A 26,862-nucleotide genomic window follows, 5' to 3' on the forward strand; every position below is an offset into this window, starting at 1 on the left:
GAGGTTGAGAGTACAAGTCAAGTACAGACAGGATTGTTTGAACCTCTGCCAATGTTCCTTAAATCTTAGGAACGTGCCTTAAGTATAGTAAACTCAAGTCCTCACTTCCGATTAGGTTTTCATTCAGTTACTTATAAAGGGCATTTTGCAAAGTGAAAGCGGTGAGAGCATGACTGTGAGGGAGGAAGTGTTTATATTATTAGTGTGGAAAAATTGGAACCAATATTGACTGTTTACACTTGACATGAGATACTGCCAAAAGTATTCTGTTGAGAACTGTGTCTTCAATGTGGCATTAAAGAATGTTTTCGTGACTAAGTAAACTGTTTATGATTGCTGTGGCTGAAATCCAAAGTGAACTTGAGTAGACAGGAGTTTTTTTTTTGTCAATTGTGCCACATTCCTGCTGCTATCCATCAAACAATTGACAGCTTCTCTGAGAGTGATGGAATCAGCCAAGTGCAAACCCCACCCCCACCCCCAACAAAAAAATACACAGTTGCAAAAGAATGGCAAAATATCATTAAGGAGGAGGTGTAACCAACAATTTCTCTGTTTAAGATTCAAATACAGAAATGAGGAGAATGACAAGAACTTGTACTTGTTCGTTCACTCTCTGGTTTTGTTGTTCATTACAGGTATCAGCTCAGCTCATTTGGCAGCACGAAGAACAACAACCACTTATACTCATGTAGCACCTTTATAATGTTATAAAATCACCTCAAGGTGTTTCGCAGGGGCTTTTAAAAAATACATGACATGACACCAAGCCACAACAATACGATGGTAGGCCAGATGACCAAGTGTCTCCTCAAAGTGTTAGGATTTGATCGAATGTCATAAAGGAAGAATGTGAGGTGGCTGGACAGAGTTCCAGAACTTAGGGTCCAGGGAACGTTTGGAATACTGTGTTCAATTCTGGTCTCCCTGCTATAAGAAAGATTTTGTGAAACTTGAAAGTGTTCAGAAAAGATTTCAAAGAATGTTGCTAGGGTTGGAGAGTTTGAGCTATAGGGAGAGACTGAATAGGCTGGGGCTGTTTTCCCTGAAGCGTCGGAGGCTGAGGGGTGACCTTATCGAGGTTTATAAAATCATGAGGGGCATGAATGGGGTGAATAGCCAAGGTCTTTTCCCCAGGTTAGGGGAGTCCAGAACTAGAGGGCATAGGTTTGAGGTGAGAGGGGAAAGATTTAAAAGGGACATAAGGGGTAACTTTTTCAAACAGAGGGTGATGCGTGTATGGAATGAACTGCCAGAGGTGGTGGTGGAGGCTGGTACAATTACAGTATTTGAAGGGCATTTGGATGAGTACATGAAAAGGGTTTACAATAGAGGGATATGAGCCAAATGTTGGCAAACAGGACTAGATTAATTTAGGATATCTGCTTGGCATGGACAAGTTGAACGGAAGGACCTGCTTTCGTGCTGTACAGCTCTCTGATTTCGTAAATGAGAGGATGGACAGACACCAAAGGTGGAACAGTGAAAGTTAGGGATGCAGTAAATGTCAGAACCAGTGAAGTGTAGATTTCTTGGAGGTTTACGGAGGTGGTGATGAATCCAGGGATATGGAAGGGTGAGGCTATGGAGCAAAATCAAAGCAATCTTGAGAATTTTAGCAGTCATTGAGAACTGCGGGTTATGTGGGAATAAGACTTGGATTAAAGCAAAGGCAAACAGGGTCTGGAAGATCTCAAGATTATGGACAGAGAATGTAACAGATCAGAAAGAAGTACACTGGAAAGGTTAGGCCTAGACGTAACACGGTATGCATGAAGGAACTTTTGAGATTAATAAAGATTGAGACTACCATTAACTTGACTGATTATCTCCACTTCCTAGCCACTGGTTCCACTGACCAAGGCTGAACCAGATCATCTACAACCTTGAACCCGAGTTAAGTTTCCTACTCCATATTCACTCTGTCACCAAAACTGCCTGCTTCCATTTCTGTAACAGTGTCATTTCTGCCCTTAGCTCAGCCCATCTGCTCCTACAGACCCCTCCCCTTCTGCTCCTACAGACCCCTCCCCATCTGCTCCTACAGACCCCTCCCCTTCTGCACCTTTGCTCTTTTCACTCTTAACTATATCAATGCTGTTGCTGTGGCTTCCCCAAATTCCAATCTCCATCAACGTGGACTCATCCAAATCTCTGCTACACAGGAAGTCCTGTTCCCTCATTACCCTGTATTCCCTGACCTCCACTGGAATCGAATCCATCACCATACTAATTTAAAAAATCTCATTCTTATTTTCAAACATCTCCATGGTGTCAGCTCACCCCCATCTCTGTAAATATCTCCAGCCCAACAATCCTCCAAGATCAATTCCAGCCTCTTGCGTGTCTCAGATTTTAATCATTTCACAATTGGCCATTCAGGCGCTAAGCACAACCAAAACTGTGAAATGCCTCAGATGATTTATTGCATTCAAGGTACTATCTATAAACAAGTGTGATTAATAAACTTTTACTATTTGTTCAGTAAACATTGCACCACTTTTTCTCATTCAAGGTCCACCAGGAAATCCAGGCCCAAAAGGCAGCATTGGACTGATGGGACCTCCAGGACCATCTGGTGCACGTGGACCCAGAGGTGACATGGGCCCCATGGGTCCCATCCCTGATCTATCCCACTTCAAGAGGGGAAGGCGAGGTCCAGTGGTAAATATGTGTCTTGTGTGTGTGTATCTGTGTGTTTCTGTGTGTGTGCATGTGCGTGTGTCTGTGTATGTGTCTTTGTGTGTGTTTCTGTGTGTGTGACTGTCTGTGTGTGTGTTTATGTGAGTGCATATATGTCTGTCTGTGTGTCTCTGAGTGTGCGTGTCTATGTCTCTGTGAGTGTATGTATGTGTATCTGTCTGTTTGAGTGTATGTATGTCTGTGTGTGTCTGTGTGTGAGACTGAGACAGACAGACAGACAGACAGACAGACAGACAGAGAGGTGGTAGTCCCTCAGAATGAGGATGTTCCTTGCTCATGGCAAGAACCTGTACATGCAGCCTTTTAACACAGAGAGGCTGTACTGCTGCAGGTACCACATGGTTCTGGCTGACCAGAGACCCTCTTATTCTGACTGACTGTTAGAGGCATTTTACCGAGGTTACTATCCTTGGTGGATCAAAATCCTGGAACTCCCTTCCTAACCACACTCTGGGTGTACCTACATTCTAGGCACTGCAATGATTAAAGATGGCCGCTCACCACCACCTTCTCAAGTGCAATTTGGGATGCATCATAAATGCTTGGCCAACCAGCGATGCCCACATCCCGGGAATGGATTTAAAAAAAGAAAAGGTTAAAGGATGACCTAATGATGAAGGGGTTTGAGCCAGGTGAATGGGCAGCAAGTGTTTTCACTGTTGAAGAGACTAAAGCTAAAGCTTACAAACATTTAATAGCCAGTAATTGATTAGGGAATTTAGGAGACACTTCCTTACCCAGAACACTGTTGGAATGCAGAAAGCATGAGAGTGATTGAGGTGAATAGCAAAGATGCATTAGAAGAAACAAGATAAGGACATGATGGAGACTGAAATGTTTGATAGGGTTTGACAAAGTAGGACAGAAGGTGTGTGTGGAGCAAGAACATTACATCAAACATTTGGGCTGAATGGCCTGTTTCGGTGCCAGACGATTTGATACAATGTACTTTTAGGCAAGTGTTCATGCATTACATTATGCAATGTAATTATTGGACATATATCTGCATCTGTTTATTAATGTAGTTTTCTATCAGACATGTCAAGTCATGTATCAGTCTTGCATGAAAGCTAACTTTTGTAACACTTCTTAAAGACATAATGAGATGAAATAACTTGGTGTTGCTGGTGATCAGACAGATGTTGCATAGAAGCACAGAAGGACTTGCATTTGGTTAGGACTAGACCCCAGGATCTAGTGGCTCAGTGGTTAGTGCTGCTGCCTGACAGCACTAGGGACTTGAGTTTGATTCCACCCTCGGGTGACAATCTGTATGGAGTTTGTACATTCTCCCTGTGGGTCCCCCCGGGTGCTCTGGTTCCCTCGTACAGTCCAAAGATGTGCAGGTTATATGGATTAGCCATGCTAAATTATCCATAATGTCCAGGGATGTGCAGGCTAGTTGGATTAGCCATTACAAATGCAGATTTATGAGTAAGGAGAGTGGGATGCTCTTTGGACGGTCATTGTGGACTTGATGGGTCAAATGGCTTGCTTCCATACTGTAGGGATTCTTTGGAAACACATCTTCTATTCTATGAATTTCCCCAATTCACAACAGTTGCAGACTGTTTAAAGTTTCTTTGACATGTTTAAGTGTTACATCCCGTGAGTGTCTCTCTCCCCCCTCCCTCTCTCTTGATTTACATCCACAGCCAGTTTTAGCTGTAGCAATCCTTTTTCAAAAAGTACAGTTTGGAATTATGAATTAAAAATGTCAGAAGTACTTTGGACTTCTGACTGCCATTATAACAAGGTATGTTGCACCTTTTGTGATGTCTAGATATCCGAAGCACTTCACATCTAATTAAGTATTTTATATTTTGTAATCTGAGCATGAGGTCAGTCGATGTGTCCACAACACATTCTCAGCACCAATGTGAGAATGTTTTAAGGTGTTGCTTGAGTGATAAATATTAGGGGAAATCTCTCCTGTTCTCCTTTGAAATATTTCTGTGGATCTTTCAAACCACTTAGAAGGGTAAATGAGACTTTTATTTCTATCTCACAAAATAAACCATACCTTCCAAGCAGGTAGTGCTCACACACAGCATCAAGTCTGGAGTACAATGAGGGGGGAGCTACTCAAAGCCACAAACCCACAACTCAGAGAGACAAGAGTGTAAAACAGCTACAACCCAGTGAAAAGTCACCTTATGAGAATGTCTTCCTGTTGTTCTGGGCTTGACCATAATTTGTTCTGATGTTGAAAGTGGGGTGGGGATCAGAGTTCATAGGGGGTGGGGGGTAGGGGTGTAGGGCAGGGCAACTGAGAGTGAAGGGCTGCTTGTTGAGTATCAGCCTTACATGTTCTGGGAACAACAGAGAAACAATTTGGGCAAGGAAGCTACACTAATGTAGATTTAAAATGTGTCTCTTTTCAGGGCATGTTCCATGAAAAGTCACTGGTCACTGGTTGATTTCACTGGACTTGTGTGGGGCAGTTGAGTTGACAAAAGGCCCCATGTCTCCATGACCAACAGATACTCACCATTCTATTATCAGCTCTCAGACGGCACTCATGCACCCTGACCTCTAAAAAGGATAATGTACAAGTCTTTCGCCACCTTCAAATTAACCAAGAGTTTGGAGAGACGAGAAATTCCCATTGCTTTCTCCATGACAGTGAGAGTCGACTTGCCAAACTATCAGTGCCCAGTACCCTTTCACTTTTAATTGTGACAGTTTTAAATCTGGCATTCTTGCATTTGTCCTGATAAGTACTTTGACAACGTCTCTCGTTTCAGCAATACTGAATATTTTGCAGACTAAAACTATCTGTTATATTTCTAGGGCGCACCTGGAACACCAGGAAAGAATGGATTGAAGGTACCGTTTTGTCTGGATCATTTTTGCAAAACAATACATATTATTGTTATGAAGCCAGTTTCCTCATTTGTGACATGCTTCAGTCCATACACCAAAGGTTGTATGACTAGAATGTTCCTGAGAAAATGAATGTGATCCTCATTGGTTTAAAAGTTGAATTACACAGAATTTCCAGCACAGATACGGGCCATTTGACCCAACTGTTCTATACTGGTGTTCATGTTCTACATGAGTCACTTCTCTCTTCATTTCACCAATCAGCATTATTTGGTATTTAAAAACAAACCAGTTAAATACTGAGATGTACGGAATAGGGAAACCTCAAGGCCTAGTGCTGATTTTTTGCTGACTTCCACTAGTGTTACAGTAGCTGCACTCAGCCAGGGCTTTCCCTCCTCATCACGGAAGTCCTTAATGAATATTTTACATTGGAATTCACAAAGGAGAAGGACATGATGGATGATGAGTCTTGAGAAGGGTATTTTGATATTCAAGGGTATGTCAATATAAAAAAGGAGGAAATGTTGGCTGTTTTGAAAAGTAGTTAGGTAGACAAGTCCCCAGGACCTGATGGGATCGATCCCAGAATGCTGAGGGCAGCAGGTGAGGAAATTGCTGGTCCCTTGTATGAAATCCCTATATCGTCCTTTGTCACAGGAGGGGTCCCAGAGAACTGGAGAATAGTCAACGATGTTCCTTTGTTTAAGAAGGGCAACAAGAGATAAGTGAGAAATTACAGGCTGGTGAGCCTTACATCAATGGTAGAGAAATTATTGGAGAAGATTCTTAGGGATAGGATTTATACACATTTAGCAAAATATGGACTTATTAGTAATTGCTAGCACAACTTTGTGTGGGGAAGGTCGTATCTCATAAACTTGAGTTTTTTTGAGGAAGTAACAAAGATGAGTGATGAGGGCAGGACAGTGGATGCTGTCTATATGGACCTTAGCCTTGCCTTTGACAAGATCCCTCATGGCAGGCTGATATGAAAGGTACAGTCACATGGGATCTTTGCTCAGCTGTAAGATGGAAACAGAACTGGATTAGTCACTGAAGACCGAGGGTAAAGGTAGAAGAGTGTTTTTCTGACTGGAGATGTATGACCAGTCATGTTCTGCAGGGACCAGTGCGGGGGTCCCTGTTGTTTGGAATATATATCAATGATCTGGAGGAGAATGTAGGTAACCTGATTAGTAAATTTGCAAATGACACAAAGAATGGGAGAGCTGTTCATAGTGAAGAGGATTGCAGATGGAGTTTAATCCGGACAAGTGCGAGGTGATGCATTTTGGAAGATCTAATGAAGTGGGGAAGCATACGGTAAATGGCAGAACCACTTAGTAGCATCAACATACATTTCCACAAGTCCACAGCTCCCTGAAAGTGGCAACACAAGTGGATAAGGTGGTCAAGAAGGCATATAACATTGCTTGCCTTCATTGGTTGAATCATAGAGTATAAAAATTGGCATGTTATGTTGCAGCTGGGTAGAACTTTAAGTTAGGGAACATTTAGAATGTTGTGCACAGAAACAGTTTACCAGGATGTTGCCTGGTTTGGAGGGTATTAGCTATGAGAGTTTGGGCAAACTTGGTTTGTTTTCACTTGAACATCTAAGGATGAGGTGGTAGACCTGATAGGAGTTTACAAAATTATGAGTGGCACAGTTAGAATGGATCTTTGGAGTCCTTTCTCCCAGGGTAGAAATGTCAACTACAAGGGAACATAGGTTTAGACAGAAAAGGTTTTTAGTTTAGAAAGGCATCATATGTCAGTGTAGTCTTGATGGGCTAAAGAGCCTGTTCCTGTGCTGCACTGTTCTTACTGTCTTTGAAAATTTTCCATTTGTGGATGAAATCAAGCCTATTGTGACATTTCTCAGTTTGATAGCCATTTAGCAGATCCTGCTTAGCTCACACATTGATGAGTTACTGGGGAAAGTTGGGTAGTGATGGGAACACCGTGTGCCACCAAAAGTACAGTGCTGCAGGCTAGCAAGCCAAAGGGATGAGGAAAGTAAGTGAAGCCAAAATAAGAATGTTAGCAGTAAGGCATAGTTTGAGTTGGGCATGAACCAGTAAACGCAGAAGAGACAACTGGCCCTCCATATAATTAACCCACGCAGCATTCAATTAGTACACAGTGAAATGCAACCGCTCCCAAATGAGGTCAAGGGCATTCATGGCCAAGGAAGAAATGGTGGCGACCAAACCAGGATAAACTCACTGCCCTGTTTCAAGGAGTCGCTTTTATATTTGCCTGTGATGTACTAAGTTTTACCCAAAGGGATGAGGGCAGTGTCATACCCTCTGAGGAGTCAGCCTTCAAATTCAGGAGTGGATTTTGAACTCATGGGTTTCTGTCTCATTATGGAGTCGAGGCTAGAATTTGCTCACTGAGACAGTTTGTGTGTGGCCTCTTCTGATTTCTGTTTTAGTGACGTAATTCAGCTTCAAGTCATCTTGATTGTTTGCTGCTTGGTGTCGGTTGCCCCTCCCAATGCCCTACATCTATGCCATTCCCCGACAAGATGCAGGTCTTACCTTCTAATATGCAACAATCTGCACTCATCTGGATGTAAATTCCATTTGCCACTGTGTTGCCCAATTACAAGACATGGTCAGGATTGTGTGCTCCAAGTCTGACAGTAGAGGTTGACTCAGCTGAACCCATTGAATCAGAGGCCAGGATGCTACCATGTGAATTAGGTTGGTGTGTAGTCTTCCCTGTCCTGTGTCCTGATGAGGTAAAAACAATGACTGCAGATGCTGGAAACCAGATTCTGGATTAGTGGTGCTGGAAGAGCACAGCAGTTCAGGCAGCATCCGAGGAGCAGTAAAATCGACGTTTCGGGCAAAAGCCCTTCATCAGGAATACAGGCAGAGAGCCTGAAGGGTGGAGAGATAAGTGAGATGAGGGTAGGGATGGGGAGAAAGTAGCATGGAGTACAATAGGTGAGTGGGGGAGGGGATGAAGGTGATAGGTCGGGGAGGAGGGTAGAGTGGGATAGGTGGAAAAGAAGATAGGCAGGTAGGACAAGTCATGGGGACAGTGCTGAGCTGGAAGTTTGGAACTGGGGTGAGGTGGGGGAAGGGGAAATGAGGAAACTGTTGAAGTCCACATTGATGCTGTGTACTGATGATGCTTGAGATGTCCCCTGCAAAATATCGAAGTTCAGCAACTGACCATTGCAACTGTGCCCAGACTATTTCTGCTGCCTGGTCAAATATATGTGATGCAAGGGCAGGGAAAACACCTTTTCAGTTTATTTGTAATGGACAAAAACAGACAGCAGTTCACTATGACTTAGTACACACAAAGCTGTAAAATGCAACTTGTCCATTATAAAAACAGCCATCCTACTGAACGGTTCATTTATTTATTGGATTGATTTTAGTTGTGGAGTAGATCTATCAATATCTAATTAAGATGTTTACTGAACATCACTGCTATATTCCAATAGGAATGATTAGATTAGATTCCCTACAGTGTGGAAACAGGCCCTTCGACCCAACCAGTCCACACTGATCCTCCGAAGAGTAACCCACCCAGATCCATCTCCCTCTGACTAATGCACCTAGCACAATGGGCAATTTAGCGTGTCCAATTCACCTGACCTGCACATCTTTGGACTGTGGGAGGAAACTGGAGCACCGGGACGAAACTCATACAGTCACGGGGAGAATGTGCAAACTCTATACAAACAGTCTTCCGAGGCTGGAATTGAACCTGGGACCCTGGTGCTGTGAGGCAGCAGTGCTAACCACTGAGCCACCATGCCACCCCCCCCTTTACTCCTTTCACTCCTTTATTTTCTAAATAAGTTCTCAACATAGTGGCTCAGTGGTTAGCGCTGCTGCCTCACAGTGCTCGGGACCTGGATTCGATTCTACCTCCTTGGGCAACTGTGTAGTTGTGTGGAGTTTACATATTCTCCCTGTGTTTGTGTGGGTTTCCTCTGGGTGCTCCGGTTTCCTCCCACAGTCCAAAGATGGCTAGGTGGATTGGTCATGGGAAATACATGCTTATAGCGAAAGAGTAGGGGAGTTGATCTGGAGAAGATGCTCTTGAAAGGGTTGGTATGGACTCAATGGGCCAAATGGCCTGCCTCCACACAGTAGGGATTCTATAATTTGACAACTACAACTATCAATCATGACTCCTTTGCATAAAACATATTTGCCAGCTCTCTACAAATGTGTTTACTTTGTTATTTGACCATATGCATTGTCTTCAAGAGGATGTTCATCCAAACAGATTCAATCCTAACCTTGCACAGAGGACATGTTGCCAATCCTGGTGAGTGGAATAGAGGGAGGTATTGTCTTTGTCATGCTTCTGGTCCAAAAACCAACAACTAATTTGTGAATCTTTACTGATCTTTTCCAGGGTGAAAGAGGTCATCCCGGACCACGCGGACTACCAGTAAGAAAGATAGCTTGAGTGCGCGGGGAAATATTAGTTTTTGAACCTATTATAGACCTCTAGAATGAGAAGTCATTGTTTTAGGTTAAGCAATGGCAGAATTAAAGCAGATGAGTGGAAATTACTTCTCTCTGTGGAATTCACTGCTCCAGAGTGTGGTGGATCCCAGCTCATTAAGTAAACATAAGGAGGAGATAGATTTTTAATTAGTAACAGGTTAAAGAGTTATAAAGAGTGGGCAGGAAAGTGGAGTTGAGACAGAGATGAGATCATGCCATGATCATATTGAATGGCAAAGCAGGCTCGAGGGGCTGAATGGCCTACTCCTGTTCCCAGTTCTGACGTTATGTTTTTATATCTATCTACATAGAAGATCAGAAAGCATTAATTATATACCATAGAATGTCTGCATGTTAAAAGTGCAAACAGAGGAAGGCATTCATTTCATGTGGAGGTCAATCGCAGGTTAATTGCTACAGGTGAAAGAAATTGCAGATTAACCTGGAGCCAAAACGTTTCACAGATTTGACAATCTGATAACTTCTCGAGCAGCAAGCAACTTGTACCTGATCTTGAGGATTGATTTAGACATTTTCAGCATGGTGTGCCCTTCAAGAAATAGACCATCATTCATCCCTAGGTTACCAATGAACAGCACGTTGAGAAATGAACGAACTTTGAACACACGGACGTTTGAAGGAAATCTTTTGGGAACCTGTTCAAAAACTGAACTGAATGAGTCCCAAACTTCAGTTTAAGTACATTTATGACAGATGATTGTTGCTGTCTTATTAACATTGACGCCATTGACAAGAAGGAGAAATGCAATGAACGCTCTTTTTTTTGTCCACTTTCAACAGTACACAGCATAATTATCAGAATGACTCAGATTTTACTTAGTTTCAGGGTTGTGAGGAACATTCTCATTTTGCCGTGTGAGAGTGAAGATGAGGTCACAAGACTAAAGATAGAACAGAGCAACAGGATCATTCGACTGAGCTGGACGGAAACATACAGAACACACTATGTCAGGAGGACCAGAAGCAAAATGAGGCTGAAGACTTAATTCATCCTAAATGCACTTGAGCAAGTTTGATTGTACGTTTAATTCCGGAGAATGTTGATCATAATTGCTCAACTGATGCTTGCACTTCCAGAATCTCCTCCCATTCTTTTTGTTTCTTTTAATTTAATTGCTAAAAAAAACCCTGCAAACACTGTAAATGTGAAATAAGGAACAAACAATGCAGAAAAGGCACAACAGAGAATAGTGTCGATAGTGTAGTGTTGGAAAAGCACAGCAGGTCAGGTGGCATCTGAAGAACAGGAGAATCTCCTGCACTTTGGGTGCTGCCTGACCTGCTGTGCTTTTACAGCACCACACTCTCGACTCTGATCTCCAGCATTTGCAGTCCTCACTTCCCCATTACAGAGAATAGACACAATAACTACAAATGTAGTTTAGAAAAACTGGAGGGATATAAATAAAGAATGAGCAGGTTTTCAACATGGAAAAGAACAACAAGGGTGTTGGGGGCAGAAGTGGAGGTATTGGAAGGCATAAAGGCAAGAAGGAAGTGGAATAAAGAGGACATTGATGCAAGATACTAAAGGCTCAAAACGGCAGATGCATTCGAGGAGAATTCTCCACCACGTGGAGATTAATTCTTGTCTAATGCATCTGCTCCTCTACATTTAAATATTAGACAGTTCATTCAGCTTTCTGCATTGTATGTGCAGTGTTTAATGGTTTGATTTGATTTATGGTAATCACATGTACCTAAATACAGTGAAAAGCTTTGCTTTGTGAGCAGTATAGGCAAGATCATAGCAAATAAGGACATATAAATCATAGGGTGCTTTGACCAGGGCAAGGCATACAAGGTTGCACGAAGGTATACAAAGCAAGATCAACATTATTTGAAGTTAGAGAGGTCCATTCAGCAGTCTAATAACAGTGGAGGCATTGTGGATGTTTATTGCTTATGTGGGACACATGTGGGTATTCTTGTTCTCTCAGAAGGTCTACATCAGGGCTTCCCAAAGTGGGGCTTGGGCTGATAAGTGGCAAGTAATATTTGCACTACACAAGTGCCAGGAAATGACGATGTCCAATGAGACAGAATCTGACCATCTGCCCTTGACATTCAATGGTATCACCATCACTGAATTCCCCATCATCAACACCATGGGGGTGGTACCATTGATTAGAAAGTGAGCCGTATAAATATAATGGCCAGGAGAGGAGGCCAGATACATGGAACTGTGTGGTGAATAACTCACTTCCTGACTCTCCAGTGCCTGTCCAACATCTTCCAGGTACAAGTCAGGAGTGTGATGGAATAGTCTCCACTGGATGGATGAAGATCCAGCAATATCTGAAGAAGCTTGAAATCTTCCAGGACAAGCTTGCTTGATGGACACCACAACCAACTCCTTCATATTGACTCCCTTCAGCACCAATTCAGAGTCAGTGTCACTGAAATGCTTTACAACAATTCATCCTGGCTCCTTCGACAGTGCATTCCAAACCTGCATACATGACCATCTAGGACAAGGGCAGCTGGTACACGAGAATGTTACTATCTATAGGTTCCCCTCCAAATGACTCACCATCCTGACTTGAATGGTGTTCCTTCAAAGTTGCTGGGTCAAAATCCTGGAATTCCCCTCCAAACTGCACTATAGATGGATCTAGGCCACACGGACTGCCACCACCTTCTCAAGGGGCAGTTGGGGATGGACAGTAAATACTGAACCAGCCAGTTTTTGTCTTAGAAAAGGTGCTGGACAGTTAAATGAAGAAAGTGAAACCCCATAATGGGGCTTCTCTCCAACTTTATCAAATTGGAAGTTATGAAAGGTCTTTGCACCCGGGTCACCACTAAAAGCAGGCAACAGGGAGGATGGAGCGAGGTGGAGGAACTCCCTTAAAGAACAGCCTAGAGATGCTTCAACCCTGAGTTGGTAGGGAGGGCCAGAAAGCAGCTGATACCCCTGAAACCAAGAGGCCACTTCCAGGTGGCTGTATTGTCCTACGCAGCCTCTACTGCTTGAAAGATCCCAGTCAACCTCTGACTGAAGTATTAGAAATAAGATTGATGAGCTTGAGGCTCTTTTGGAAATTGGCAGCTACGATATTGTGGGGATAACTGAGATGCGGCTTCAAGTGAACAGGCCTGGGAAATTAATATTCAAGGCTATATGTGCTATCGTAAGGACAGACTGACGGGCAGAGGGAGTAGGGTGGCCCTGTTGGTAAGGGATGATATTCAGTCCCTTGCGCGGGGGGACCTAGAATCAGGGGATGTAGAGTCATTATGGATAGAGCTGAGAAATTCTAAGGGTAGAAAGACCCTCTTGGGAGTTATCAACAGGCCCCCAAACAGTAGTCTGGATGTAAGGTGTAAGTTGAATAAGGAGCAGAAATTGGCCTGTCGCAAAGATGTTACTACAGTTGTTATGGGGGATTTCAACATGCAGGTAGACTGGGAAAATCAGGATGGTATTGGACCTCAAGAAAGACTTTGTGGAGTGTCTCCGAGATGGATTCTTAGAACAGCTGGTGCTGGAGCCTACCTGGGAGAAGGCAATTCTGGATCTGGTATTGTGCAACGAACCAGAATTGATCAGGGACCTCGAAGTGAAGGAGCCATTAGGAGGTAGTGACCATAATACAATAAGCTACAATCTGCAATTTGAAAGGGAGAGGGTATAATCGGTAGTGACAATATTTCAGTTGAATAAAGGGAACTATGGAGCTATGAGGGAGGAGCTGGCCAAAGTTCAATGGTGCAATACCTTAGCAGGGATGACAGTGGAGGAACAATGGCAGATATTTCTGGGTATAATGCAGAAGATGCAGGATCAGTTCATTCCAAAAAGGAAGAAAGATCCTATGAGGAGGCAGGGGTGGCTGTAGCTGACGAGGGAAGTTAAGAAACATATAAAGTCAAAAGAGAAGAAGTATACATAGCAAAGATGAGTGGGAAAATGGAGGACTGGGAAGCTTTTAAAGAACAACAGAGGATTACTAAGAAAGAAATACACAGAGAAAAAAAATGAGGTACGAAGGTAAACTGGCCAAAAATATAAAGGAGGATAGTAAGAGCTTTTTTAGGTATGTGAAAGGCAAAAAAATGGTTAAGACTAAAATTGGGCCCTTGAAGACAGAAACGGGGTAATATATTACAGGGAACAAAGAAATGGCAGAAGAGTTGAATTGGTACTTCAGATCTGTGTTCACTGGGGAAGACACAAGCAATCTCCCAGAGGTATCAGTGGCAGAAGGACCTGAACTGAAGGGAATTTATATTTGCTAGGAATTGGTGTTGGAGAGACTGTTAGGTCTAAAGGCTGATAAGTCTCCGGGGCCTGACGGTCTACATCCCAGGGTACTGAAGGAGGTGGCTCGAGAAATCGTGGATGCGTTGGTGATTATTTTCCAGAGTTCGATAGATTCAGGATCAGTTCCTGCGGATTGGAGGGTGGCTAATGTTGTACCACTTTTTAAGAAAGGAGCAAGAGAGAAAGCAGGAAGTTATAGACCAGTTAGTCTGACCTCAGTGGTGGGAAAGATGCTGGAGTCAATTATAAAGGGTGAAATTACGACACATCTGGATAGCAGTAACAGGATAGGTCAGAGTCAGCATGGATTTATGAAGGGGAAATCATACTTGACTAATCTTCTGGAATTTTTTGAGGATATATCTCTGAAGATGGACAAGGGAAATCCAGTGGATATAGTGTACCTGGACTTTCAGAAAGCCTTTGATAAAGTCCCACATAGGAGGTTAGTGAGCAAAATTAGGGCGCATGGTATTGAGGGCAAAATACTGACTTGGATTGAAAATTGGTTGGCTGACAGGAAACAAAGAGTAGTGATAAACGGCTCCCTTTCAGAATGGCAGGCGGTGACCAGTGGGGTACCGCAGGGATCAGTGCTGGGACCGCAGCTTTTTACAATATGTATTAATGATATAGAAGATGGTATTAATTGTAACATTAGCAAATTTGCTGATGATACAAAGCTGGGTGGCTGGGTGAAATGTGAGGAGGATGTTAGGAGATTACAGGGTGACCTGGACAGGTTAGGTGAGTGGACAGATGCATGGCAGATGCAGTTTAATGTGGATAAATGTATGGTTATCCACTTTGGTGGCAAGAACTGGAAGATAGATTACTACCTAAATGGAGTCAAGTTAGGTAAAGGGGCAGTACAAAGAGATCTGGGTGTTCTTGTACACCAGTCAATGAAGGCAAGCATGCAGGTACAGCAGGTAGTGAAGAAGATTAATAGCATGCTGGCCTTCATAACAAGAGGGATTGAGTATAGAGGCAAAGACATTCTTCTGCAGCTGTACAGGGCCCTGGTGAGACCGCACCTGGAATATTGTGTGCAGTTCTGGTCTCCAAATTTGAGGAAAGACATTCTGGCTATTGAGGGAGTGCAGCGTAGGTTCCAGAGGTCAATTCCTGGAATGGCCAGACTATCTTATGTTGAAAGATTGGAGCGACTGGGCTTGTATACCCTTGAGTTTAAAAGACTGAGAGGGGATCTGATTGACACGTATAAGATTATGAAAGGATTGGACACTCTGGAGGCAGGAAACATGTTTCCACTGATGGGTGAGTCCCGAACCAGAGGACACAGCTTAAAAATAAGGGGTAGGCCATTTAGGACGGAGATGAGGAGAAACTTTTTCACCCAGAGAGTGGTGAGTGTGTGGAATGCTCTGCCCCAGTGGGCAGTGGAAGCCCAGTCTCTGGATTCATTTAAGAAAGAGTTGGATAGAGCGCTCAAGGATAGTGGAATCAAGGGTTATGGAGATAAGGCAGGAATAGGATACTGATTGAGGATGATCAGCCATGATCATAATGAAAGGTGGTGCAGGCTCGAAGGGCAGAATGGCTTACTCCTGCACCTATTGTCTATTGACAATAGCACCTAAGTAGCCATACTGAAAGGCTCATTTGGCTTCATCAATGGGAGCAAGGGAATCGGCAAAACTCCCCATCCAGCCATTAGTGCTTGTGCTTCCCCTATATCACTGGTTAGTGAGTTCCCTCGATCTCAGTCCCCCATCAACAAGGTGTCAAATGGACTTCCGTGCCGTTTTGCATCATTTTGAAGGCTGGTGATGTTTCTGCTTTTTCAAGAACATTTGTACAAAAGCAGCAGCTGCTGCACCTGGAGATATTTTGTTTTCTCTACAGTTTAATGCAACTTTGATGTTACACTTCAGAGATTACTGACATGCACAAGTGCTTTTATGTTCAACACAGGAAGTCTGCAAAACTGGCAAGATAACTGAGATAACAAGAATGGAATTTGGAACAAGTAGGGGAAAGCAAGGGATTTTGAATCTGACTGATGCAGAAAAGTAACTATTGCATGCTTTTAGAACAAGTGAATTTAAATTTCACATCTTGTCCACACCTTCAAGAATAGCGTCACACGATCAATGCTGGTGATGCACTATCACTTCGTGCAACGATATTAACACAAGGTGAGAAGGAAAAAATTGGAATTTCACTAAGACCATGTAGAAATGCCAATTTATCAATACACAATCACTTCAAAAGAAAAAAAAGATTTGTATTGATATTGTGTTCTTCAAGGCGAGCAAAAATCCCAAATTTACAAGACTCTCTGGATGGATATATCAATAGGAAGGGATATGAGCCAAATATTGGAAAATGGAACTAGATTAAGTTAAGATATCTGGTCGGCATTGACAAGTTGGAGCGATGGGTCTGTTTTCATGCTGTACAGCTCTATGTCTCCATAACTAAGTGCTTTCGAATATTGCTGTATTGTAGGAAATACAACAGCCAATTTGCACGAGCCAGCTCACTTTCCTTTTTGTGATGTCGATTGAGAAATACATTTTGGTCAGACCAACTGCTCTTTTTCAAAATTGTTTTACATCCATACAAACAGACAGAAAAGGCCTCAGCTCAACACCATGTCTGAAAGGCAACATGTCTGCCAGTGCAGTGCTTGTGGTTCCAATCTGACCAACCTTCTGATGTCAGCCCTAATCCTGGCTTCTCTCCCACACAAACAAATCAACATTCAGCTGAAAGATCAACTCTCCCTTACAATCAATCATAAAGTATTTTTAAGATACAGCATGAAGAAAGTTAGATAAAATACTCCCTTGAACAAAATTGTACAGAAGGGTTTGCTATAGGATTGGAAAGAAGTTATTGATGGACCATGTGATGACCGTATTGGATTTTGTTTTATCTACAGGGCCCTCCTGGATCATTTGACTTCCTCTTACTGATGATGGCTGATATCAGGCATGACATAATAGAACTGCAGGAGCGGGTGTTTGGTGAACGACGAGGCATTACCCTCGACACACTGCCCCTGGATGCACAAGAGACAGGTTCTGGGCAAGAGAAGGTGGTCCCTACACAACCTGGCAGTCACAGCAGGTGACCAGACTACCCCAGAATGTTGAATAACACTTCATCTGCTGGACCTCTGTCTCTATCTCATTGTACTAGTATGTGAATTAGTCCGATCACATCAGTATTCTTATATTGTGCCATAAACTACTTCTACAAAGAGATGAATGTACAGTGCTTGTTCAATAGTTCTTCGTGCCAAAAGTTGGCCAGATCAATTCTATTTACCATATCCTAATTCACACACCATCTCATTTCTCATCCGCCATTGCTAACCCCAATATAGCAAGTCACTATTTTGATTTTAATTCTTTCATGGAATGTCGGCATTGCTGGCAAAGCCATCATTTACTGTTCATCCCTTTTTGACATTGACCATATAATGTAGAACCACTTAGAAGGCCATTCAGCCCATTGTGTCTGCTCCACCATTCAATGAGATCATGCTGACCCGATAATCCTTAACTCTGCTTTCTTGCTTTCTCTCTATAACAATGACTCTCTGACTGATTAAAAAATCTGTCGATCTTAGCCTTCAACATGCTTAACTACACAGCCTCACTAGCTCTCCATGTTAAATAATACCATAGGTTCACTACCCACAGAGAAAAAAATACTCTCCATCTTAAATGGGTGACCCCTTACTTTGAGATTATGCCTCTGTTCTTCGACTCTCCCAGAAGGGGAACATCTTTGCACCTCACACATCAAGTCTCATAAGTTTCTTACATGTTTCAATGAGGTCACCTCTCATTCTCCTAAACTCAAATGAGTACAGGCCCAGCCTATGCAACCTCACCTCATAAAAAAAATCTCCCTCCATACCTGGGATCAATCTAGAAAATCTTCTTGAGACTGTATGCCAGATTATCTTCACTTGCATAATGGGACCAAAACTGTTCACAGTATTCCAGCTGTGCTCTGACTGGCGCCTCGTATAGTTTTAACAAGACTTTCCTATTTCTACATTCCATTCCCTTTGGAATAAAGGCCAACACTCCATTTGCCTTCCCTGTTACCTGCTGAACTTGTATACTATCTTTGTGTCATTCTTGCATGAGGATCCCCAAATCCCTCTGTGCTGCACATTTTTGCAATCTTTCTCCATTTAAATCATATTCAACTCATTTATTTTTGGAAGCTAGTGCTTCCAAATAAACCTGTTGCACTATAACCTAGTGTGCGATTTTCACTTTGTCCACCCTTGTCCAACACTGGCATTCCAAGTCATGTTTGTTCTTCCTGCCAAGGTGCATAACGTCACCTTTTCCAATAATACATGTACCATGTTTTTGCCCATTCTTGTCAATTTTTCTATATCCCTTTCCAGACTTTTTGCATAATTCTAACTACTTGCCTTCTATTTCTGTGTCATCAGCCAACTTAGCGATAATGTATTCACTTCCATTGTCTAAGTCATTAACACTTATAGTAAATAATTCTGGCCCCAGTACTGATCCCTGTGGTGCTCAGCTAGTAACAAAGTTGTTATGATGGAATTTTTCCTTGCTGTGATATATCTTTGCAGACAGCCTTGAACTATTGTCTTAAATGCCTGCCATTGTTCCTTAATCATCCTTTCTGCTAATTTCTTTTTCCAGTCCTCTCCAGCCAAGTCTGCCCTCATTCCACACTCATTATTCTTATTTAAGTTTAATGGGATGTTTCTCACTCTCGAACTGAATGCTAAATTTTACCATGTTATTGTCACTGTTTCCGAGGAAATATTGTTCCAGAAAACTATCCCAAATACACCCAATGCATTCTTCCTTACAGCTGCCTCTGCCAGTTTGATTTTCCCAAATACGTGAAGGTTAAAGTCACCCATAATTAATATATTGCCTTCTTGCAGAGGAAGTGGTGGAGGCTGGAGCAATTACAACATTTAAAAGGCTACAGGAACGGGAAGGGTTTAGAGTGCTATGGGCCAAATGTTGGCAAATGGTACAGATTAATTTAGGATATTTAGTCAACATGGATGAGTTGGACCAAAGGGTCTGTTTCCATGCTGTACGTCTCTCTGACTCTATTTGTTACATTATTCTCTGTTCTACAATACAGCTACCGTTAGGAGGTTTATAAACCACTATCCACACATTTCAGAAACAGTGGTGAGGTATCTTGTTGAACTCACTCTATCCATACACCGTGCTGATAGGGAGGAGGTTCCAGGATTTTGACCAGTGACAGGGAAGGATTGGTGATATAGTTCCAAACCAAGAAGTTGTGCTGCTTGGTAGGGAACTTGCAGACAATGGTGCTTACATACATCTTCTATCCTTGTCCTCGTGGATGGTTGAGGTGATAAGTGATGTTGGCGGAACCTTATTGGGTTGCTGATGGCATCTTACAGAGACACACTGCCACCACTGTGCATCAATGGTAGAGGGAGTAAATGTTTAAAGGTGCTGGATGGGGTGCCATCAGTGGAGAATATTTCACCAAGCTCCTGACTTGTACCTTGTAAATGCTAAATAAGCTTCTTTACAAATTCTTGCATGGCCTCATCTTATCTGCATTTGTTAACCCCCTTCCTCTGTACCATCCTTTACAGAATGCCTTCTCAATTCTTGCAACCAGTGGAGCCAACAACACTCTAGAACTATCCCTCGATATGACTGCTTCCTTTGTGGCTTTTCTCAATGCAAAAGCCTCCTCCAAAGACTCTTTCCATGCTCACACCTTCAGTCATAAGTACATTTCAGGCCACTAAGCAATCCCCATCATACCTAAATGCCTATTTTATGCTGAAGTGCCCATGAGGTGTTTTTCTGTGTTGAAGACACAATGTAAATACCTATTTCTTATTCATATCTAATGTCAACCTTGTCTCTGTAGTCCAGACTAAATCACTTATATCACAGGACTACTTGTGCAGCACTTGACACAATGTGAAAAGTTGCATGGATAATACCATTTGCCCCTTCAAGTCTGCTCCACCATTTATCATAGCTGATATGTTTCTAATACCCATACACCTGCCTTCTCCCCCTCACTCTTCATCCCCTTACCAATCAAGAACCTATCCTTCTCTGTCTTAAGTACATTCAATGACTTCTCCACAGACTTCTACTACAATGATTTCCACAGATTTACCACCCTCTGACTGAAGAAATTCCTCATCTTAGTTGTCCCTTCACTGAGGTTGGCTTTATACGCCCCAAAATGTTTTCCTATTTTAAATCCATCTGCCTTGCTTCCACCATATTCCTACCAGTGGAAATGCCTTCTCCACATCCACTCTGCCCTGGCCTCTCAGTATTCTGGAAGTTTCAATGAGATCCTCCCTCATCCTTCTTAACTCCACTGAGTATACGCCCAGAGTCCTCAGTCGTTCCTCATATGACAAGCCCATCATCCTGGGATCATTCTTGTAAACCTGCTCTGGACCCCCTCCAAAGCCAATACATCATTCCCAAGGTACAGGGTTCACTGCTCGCAATATTCCAAATGCAGTCTGACCGGAGCCTTATACAGCTTGCCCTTGTATCCAAGCTGTCTCAAAATGACTGCTAACATCACATTTGCCTTCCTAACTACCAACTGAACCTGCATGTTCATTCTAAGAGAATCCTGGACTAGGACTCCTGAGTCCCTTTGTGCTTCAGATTTCCAAAGCCTTTCCCCATTCAGAAAATAGTCTATTCCTCTATTCTTCCAACCAAAGTGCATAACCTCACACTTTCCCACATTTCATTCCATCTGCCTCTTTTTTCCTGCTCTCCTAGCCTGTCAAAGAACTTCTGCAGCCTCCCTGCTTCCTCAATGCCAGCTGTCCCTCCACCTATCTGCAAACTTAGCAACAATGCCCTCAGTTCCTTCATCTAGATCATTTATGTATAACGGGAATAGTTATAGTCCGAATATGCATCCCTGCGGAACTCCATCAGTCGCTGGCTGCCACCTCAAAAAATATCCTGTTATCCCCACCTTCTGCTTTCTGCCGGCCAGCCAATCCTCAATCCATGCCAGTAGCTTGTCCCGAACACCATGGGCTCTGATCTTATTTATCAGCCTCCTGTACGGTATCTTGTCAACGTTCTTCTGAAAATCCAGATAGATCATGTCCTCCAGCTCTCCTTAGTCTAACTTGGTCATTACCTCCTCGAAGGACTCTAATAGATTTGTCAGGGATGAACTCCCTTTGATGAAGCTGTGCTGACTCAGCACTGTTTTACCAAGTACTTCCAAGTACTCGTAATCTAATCCTTAATAATTATTCTAAAATCTTACCAACGACTGAAGTCAGGCCAACTGGCCCATAGTTTTTTGTCTTCTACCTCCCTCCCTTCTTAAACAGGTGTGTACATTAACCATTTTCCAGTCTTCTGGGAATTTCCCTGACACCAGTGATTCCTGAAAGATCACCATCAATGACTCCACAATCTCCTTCAGAACGGTGTAGTGGAGACCATTGATCCAGGTGGTTTACCTGCCTTCAGACCTTTTAGTTTCCCCAAAAACATGAATGTTATTAAGTCACAATAGGCAGTCAGTTAGCTCAGTTGGCTGAATGGCTGATTTGCAATCAACAGCATGGGTTCAATTCCCATCACTGTCTGAGATTGCTTGAAGGACTGTCCTTCTCAATATCTCCCCTTGCCTGAAACATGGTGACCCTCAGGTTGAACCACCACTGGTCATCTCCATGCCTTATGGTCTGCCAAGATACAGCTAGGTTACCTTTTAAAGTCACAGTTCACAACTACTAATTCTAGAACATATGGTGTCAGAGTCAATCAGATCAGCCATCTTGGTGTTGTCCAATCATTGTGACAGTTGTATCATTAATGGTTCAACATAGAAAAACTATCGCTTGCTCTGCTATTTTAACAAAGGCATATGCCTGGTAAAAGAACACACAAAGAAATCTCCTACATGTTAATTCAAATGCACCCAGATAGGTGCTAAACTTACCTCAAAAACTGAGGAAGGTACACACAGCATCATCAACACAAAGTTACTGTACTTTGCTGGCTGTTCCCAGAAATTATAGACCTGCTCTATCTTCAGCATCAAGCTTTTTCTGGTTACCCATAGGATTATTTTAGATTGCAGTGATGCCTTGCATTTAGGAGACACAGACAGTTTCTGAACTAAGTTTTAGATAGATGTCTATATAGCTCATATTTTTCAAAAATCGTGCATACATTCCTATCCGCAAACCTGCCTCCTTATGTCATAATTTCGGGTCACACTTTTGCTTCAACATTGTAAATTGTACAAATCAACATTTTCATTCAATCTTTTGTCACCATGTAGTCCCAGATTCTGGCGAGTATGTAGCTCTGGAGTTGCTCACTCATCATCAGCTCCAGCTTATGTGCTAACAAAAATTTAATTTTAACGATGATTTCTGGAAAATTTACTCTATTTTATAAAGTTATACAACAGCAATATAGAGACACACCGAAGAAGGTTCAATTTTATGATGCAAATTTGTAAACATTTTCTTGTAAAATATTCAGTAGTGGTCTTTGCTTTGAAGGGAATGATTTGTATCTCAGGTTTATTGTATTCAAAGGTCTTCATGTTTGAATATGCATGTGTCTGATAATAATATAAAAACTGTACTCAGGTATCTATTGAGAGATTATATTGCGATTTGTTCTGTTTTGTGCACTATCAGTTTTCCGACTTTGGATTGTAATTGTTTCCATCGATTGAAGAGAAAAGAACTGGAACAAGGAAGTAGCAATGGGAAAACTTTGCCGGCCAATTGTCTTTCCTACAATTAAGCATGTTTCAGTTATTTCACCAGCCTATCCAATAATAAAAATCCCTGATTAGGCAGGAATGGGATGTTACATTGTGTCAGACAAGGCAATACTGGATTCAGCTCTGCTGTGATCAAAGAGTGTGGTGCTGGAAAAGCGCAGCCAGTCAGGCAGCATCCAAGGAGCAGGGGAATCGACATTTTGAGCATAAGCCCTTCATCAGGAATTATGAAGAGCTTATGCCCAAAATGTCAACCATCCTGCTCCTCAGATGCTGCCTGACCGGCGGTGTTTTTCTAGCACCACACTAATCGATTCTGATCTCCTGCATCTGTAATGCCTCTTATGGTCAAATAGTGTGTCAACCCACTGCAGCTTTAGCTGACACCGGACAAAAAGTCACTTACCTTCAATGGGCGAACATCCCTACTGAATGATGGACAAAGGAATACCACGTGACTGTATTAAGTCTGTCAATATGCTTTTGTGACCGACAATAATTCTCATCCATTGTCCGAAAGGAGTATCAGGCAAACCTGAAACCAACGGGAACAAAACCAAGTTAAAACACCTGCTTGCCATCACCCGAAATTTCAGCTTTCCTTTGGTCTATGATACCAATCGTTAATGGCAATATTTCCTCAGAGTGAATTTTCTCAATAAATAGTGTATATTTTTACATGCCATGTATTACAAATCTGATCAACTAATGTATTGCAAGGTCTGTTGATTTTCATTTCTGTTGTTGCAAGGTGAGTTTCTTCTTATACATCCTATTTGCTTCTATACGGATTAAACTGTTCTGAAATTTACGCTGAGTAACATGACAAAGTCCTAAATGAGGTCAGTTTCTAAACTTCATTCCAGCCTGTCCTTTAACCAGGAGTACAAAACTGCAGTCTCCTTAACAGGTGCAAGGAAACCCTGAAAGCAATGCTTTGTGTCCTTTTCCTAAACACGACTAAACTGCAATCTTAATTGTAATGTCTACAGTTCTGGTCCCATTCTGATTTGCATTTGTGACAAATGAGGTTGGCTTTATATGCGCCAAGATGTTCTACAACTCTGCTGGGATGAGGAGTCACCTAGACTCAAGACTCCATGCTCTCTCTCCATGGATGCTGCCTGACCTGCTGTAATCTCCAGTGTTTTCAGTACAGGTTCCAGAATTTGCAGTAATTTACTCCTACAATTCTGAATCTATCTGCCTTGCTTCCACCATCTTCCTGCGCCATTGTTAGCCTTGTCCTGTTTGCTAGATTTTCCTAGTTCCACTCCTCGCTCTGCTGTAACCATTCAGACACCCTCTGGGCCCACCTTCTGCTTCTCTACCTGTCCCAGTTTCAACTTTATTCTGTGCCATTGTAATATTTTATCATTTAGCTCCTCTTCCTTCATCTAAGCATATACCTTTCCTCTCTTGCTCCTGACCTTGCTCTGACTTTTTCTCCAGCTCCATAATGTACTTGACTAAAAACCATTCATCACTAACACCTTAGAGTTTTAAGGGTTGACTGTTCCCCCAGATGCTGCCTGACCTGTTGATTGCTCCTAGCATTTTAGGTCTATTTTAATTTTGTTCCCAACGTCCCCTATATTTGTTGTTAGTGTTCTGCCCCCGATGAGTCATGCTTGTTAGCTGTTTAATTTGTAACACAGGACATACGGCGATGGAAATGCAAATAAAAAAGGGGCTGTGACAGTAAGAGGAGTTAGTTAGGAAGGGGTGAGAGAACAGATTGGAGTTTGTCTTGAACTACAAAATTACATTTAAATAATTGTAGAGGTCATTCTCCTGTTTCCTACTTCAGCAAATGAATGATTAGCAATTGAACACATTCATCTAATCTCTACTGCTCTGTTTTCTAAGTCATTCCTTTCATCTAAAAATAGGCTTGAAAATTTGGAGTACATTAGGTCTGTATACATAGGTCTAATTATCCAGTGCTTTCTAATGCAATTGCACTTGAGGACTATACTATTCATTTCCTTTATGTAATGCCACGGAAATCATGGCATCACCATGCCAATCTATGGGTTTCACAATGTGTGTATGTAACACATGTATTTACATTCTAGAACCAGGGGTCACAGTTTTAGGAAATGGGGTAGGCCATTTTTGGACACAGATGAGGAGAATTTTCTTCATCCAGAGAAGCACAGAAAGAAATTGAGTTCAAAACACTGAATATTTTCAAGAAGGAGTTGAGAAAGTTCTCAGGGCTAAAGGGGTCAAAGGGTATGTGGAGAAAGTGGAAACAGGTAGAGTTGAATGATCAGTCATGATCATAATGAATTGCAGGACAGGCTTGAAGGGCCAAATGGCCTACTCCTGTTGCTGTGTTTTATGGGCCTGTGAGAGACAAAGCAATTGTGACAGCAAGAGAATGAGATCACAACCCAAACTTACATCATCTACTTAAAACAAGCATTGTAAACTAAGGAAAGCCCACTTAACCCAACAATCCACTCCTCCCAGCAGGTGCAATCAACTAAGGCAATGAAATGAATTTTTCCTAATTCATTTAATCTCCCAAGGGAGTTTAATAATCACAGGTAAAACTGATAGAAAAATACAACTAACTTTATAACTTCGATAAAACAACAATTAATTTAATCTCCACTACAATCTGCATTATTCAACCCTACCTGATTACATTCTACAGATTATATTCCTATTGAATATTGAATGATATGTTTCAGAGCAATTTAATCTTTATCCGTGTACAACCATCAACCTCATTTCTCATCAGATAGTCATCCAGTTCTTGTTCCAAAGTTATCCACCATATTATTGATAAAACACTATTCAACATTTTGGCTACCCTTAGAGAATGGAAGACTTTATTTTCTTCAGTCAATAGACTTATTCCAGCCCCAACAATGTTATCCTTGACTTAGTCACCGAGTCATACTGCATGGAAACAGACCCTTCAGCCCAACTTGTTCATATCGACCAAGTTTCATAAACTGAACTGGCCACATTTGCCTCCGTTAGGCCCATATCCCTGTAAACCTTTCCTATTCATGGACCTGTCCAAATGTCTTTTAAAAGTTGCAATTTTATCCAGCTCTACCACTTCCTCGGGCAGCTTGCTCCATGCACGCACCACCCTCTGCGTGAAAGAGTTGCCCCACAGATCCCTTTTAAATTTTCTCCCCTCACCTTTAAACCTATACACAGGCTCCCATTTGTGTTTTCTTTAAGTGCCTAAATTTTGTTCCTTCATCTGTGGCTTTGTCCACATGCAAGAAACTCACTTTGGGTGGAATGCTAAAGGGAACATGTGTCAATCCAGGATCTATTTAGTGTGGAATTCTATTCCCACACCAGAATAACATGGTGGAAAGGATGCAGTACCGATTCAACAGAGTTATCACAGAAGTTTGCAAAGATTAGGTCCACGTTCTGTTGAGTATTAGAAAACAAGGGACAATGTAATTGAGGTGTTCCAAGGTAATTAAAAGAGCGATAGTGGAGAAACACATTTTCCCTGGTAGCGGAGTCCCGAACAATGGAATAACATTAAAAATGGAGCACAGGTACTCAGGAAAAAGTTTCCTCACACGAACAATGGTGGAAGGCTGAAACTATCTCCTCCAAAAATTCCCAGACTGGCAATGATTTAATTAAATGGTGGGGTAGACACAAAAGAGCTTAGTATTCTGTTTCTATTCTTGTATTCTTCGCTAGGTGGCTACACTATGTGACCAAGGAAGGAATCCAAATCAAACCTGTTCTCATTTAATGATTCCTGAAGAAGGG

General features: G+C 42.2%; 1 protein-coding gene across 5 annotated transcripts in view; it reads left to right on the forward strand.

The window, feature by feature from the left end:
• LOC122542489 (collagen and calcium-binding EGF domain-containing protein 1-like) overlaps positions 1 to 23,269 on the forward strand; it is a 157,549-nt gene extending 134,280 nt beyond the window's left edge. For 3 of the 5 annotated variants that reach the window (XM_043680263.2, XM_087982191.1, XM_043680264.2), the window contains 5 exons: positions 2,516 to 2,664; positions 5,497 to 5,532; positions 9,925 to 9,960; positions 17,219 to 17,406; positions 23,009 to 23,269. In XM_043680263.2, the coding sequence (XP_043536198.1) occupies positions 2,516 to 2,664; positions 5,497 to 5,532; positions 9,925 to 9,960; positions 17,219 to 17,406; positions 23,009 to 23,117 (518 nt within the window). In that variant the 3' untranslated portion in view covers positions 23,118 to 23,269. The other 2 variants (XM_087982192.1, XM_087982190.1) reach the window with 2 other exon arrangements.
• The last annotated feature ends 3,593 nt before the right edge of the window (positions 23,270 to 26,862 follow it).

The sequence above is a fragment of the Chiloscyllium plagiosum genome, unplaced genomic scaffold (assembly GCF_037043375.1).
Source record: "Chiloscyllium plagiosum isolate Xiang-an unplaced genomic scaffold, Cpla_swu_hap1 HiC_scaffold_42, whole genome shotgun sequence".
Taxonomy (NCBI): Eukaryota; Metazoa; Chordata; class Chondrichthyes; order Orectolobiformes; family Hemiscylliidae; genus Chiloscyllium; species Chiloscyllium plagiosum.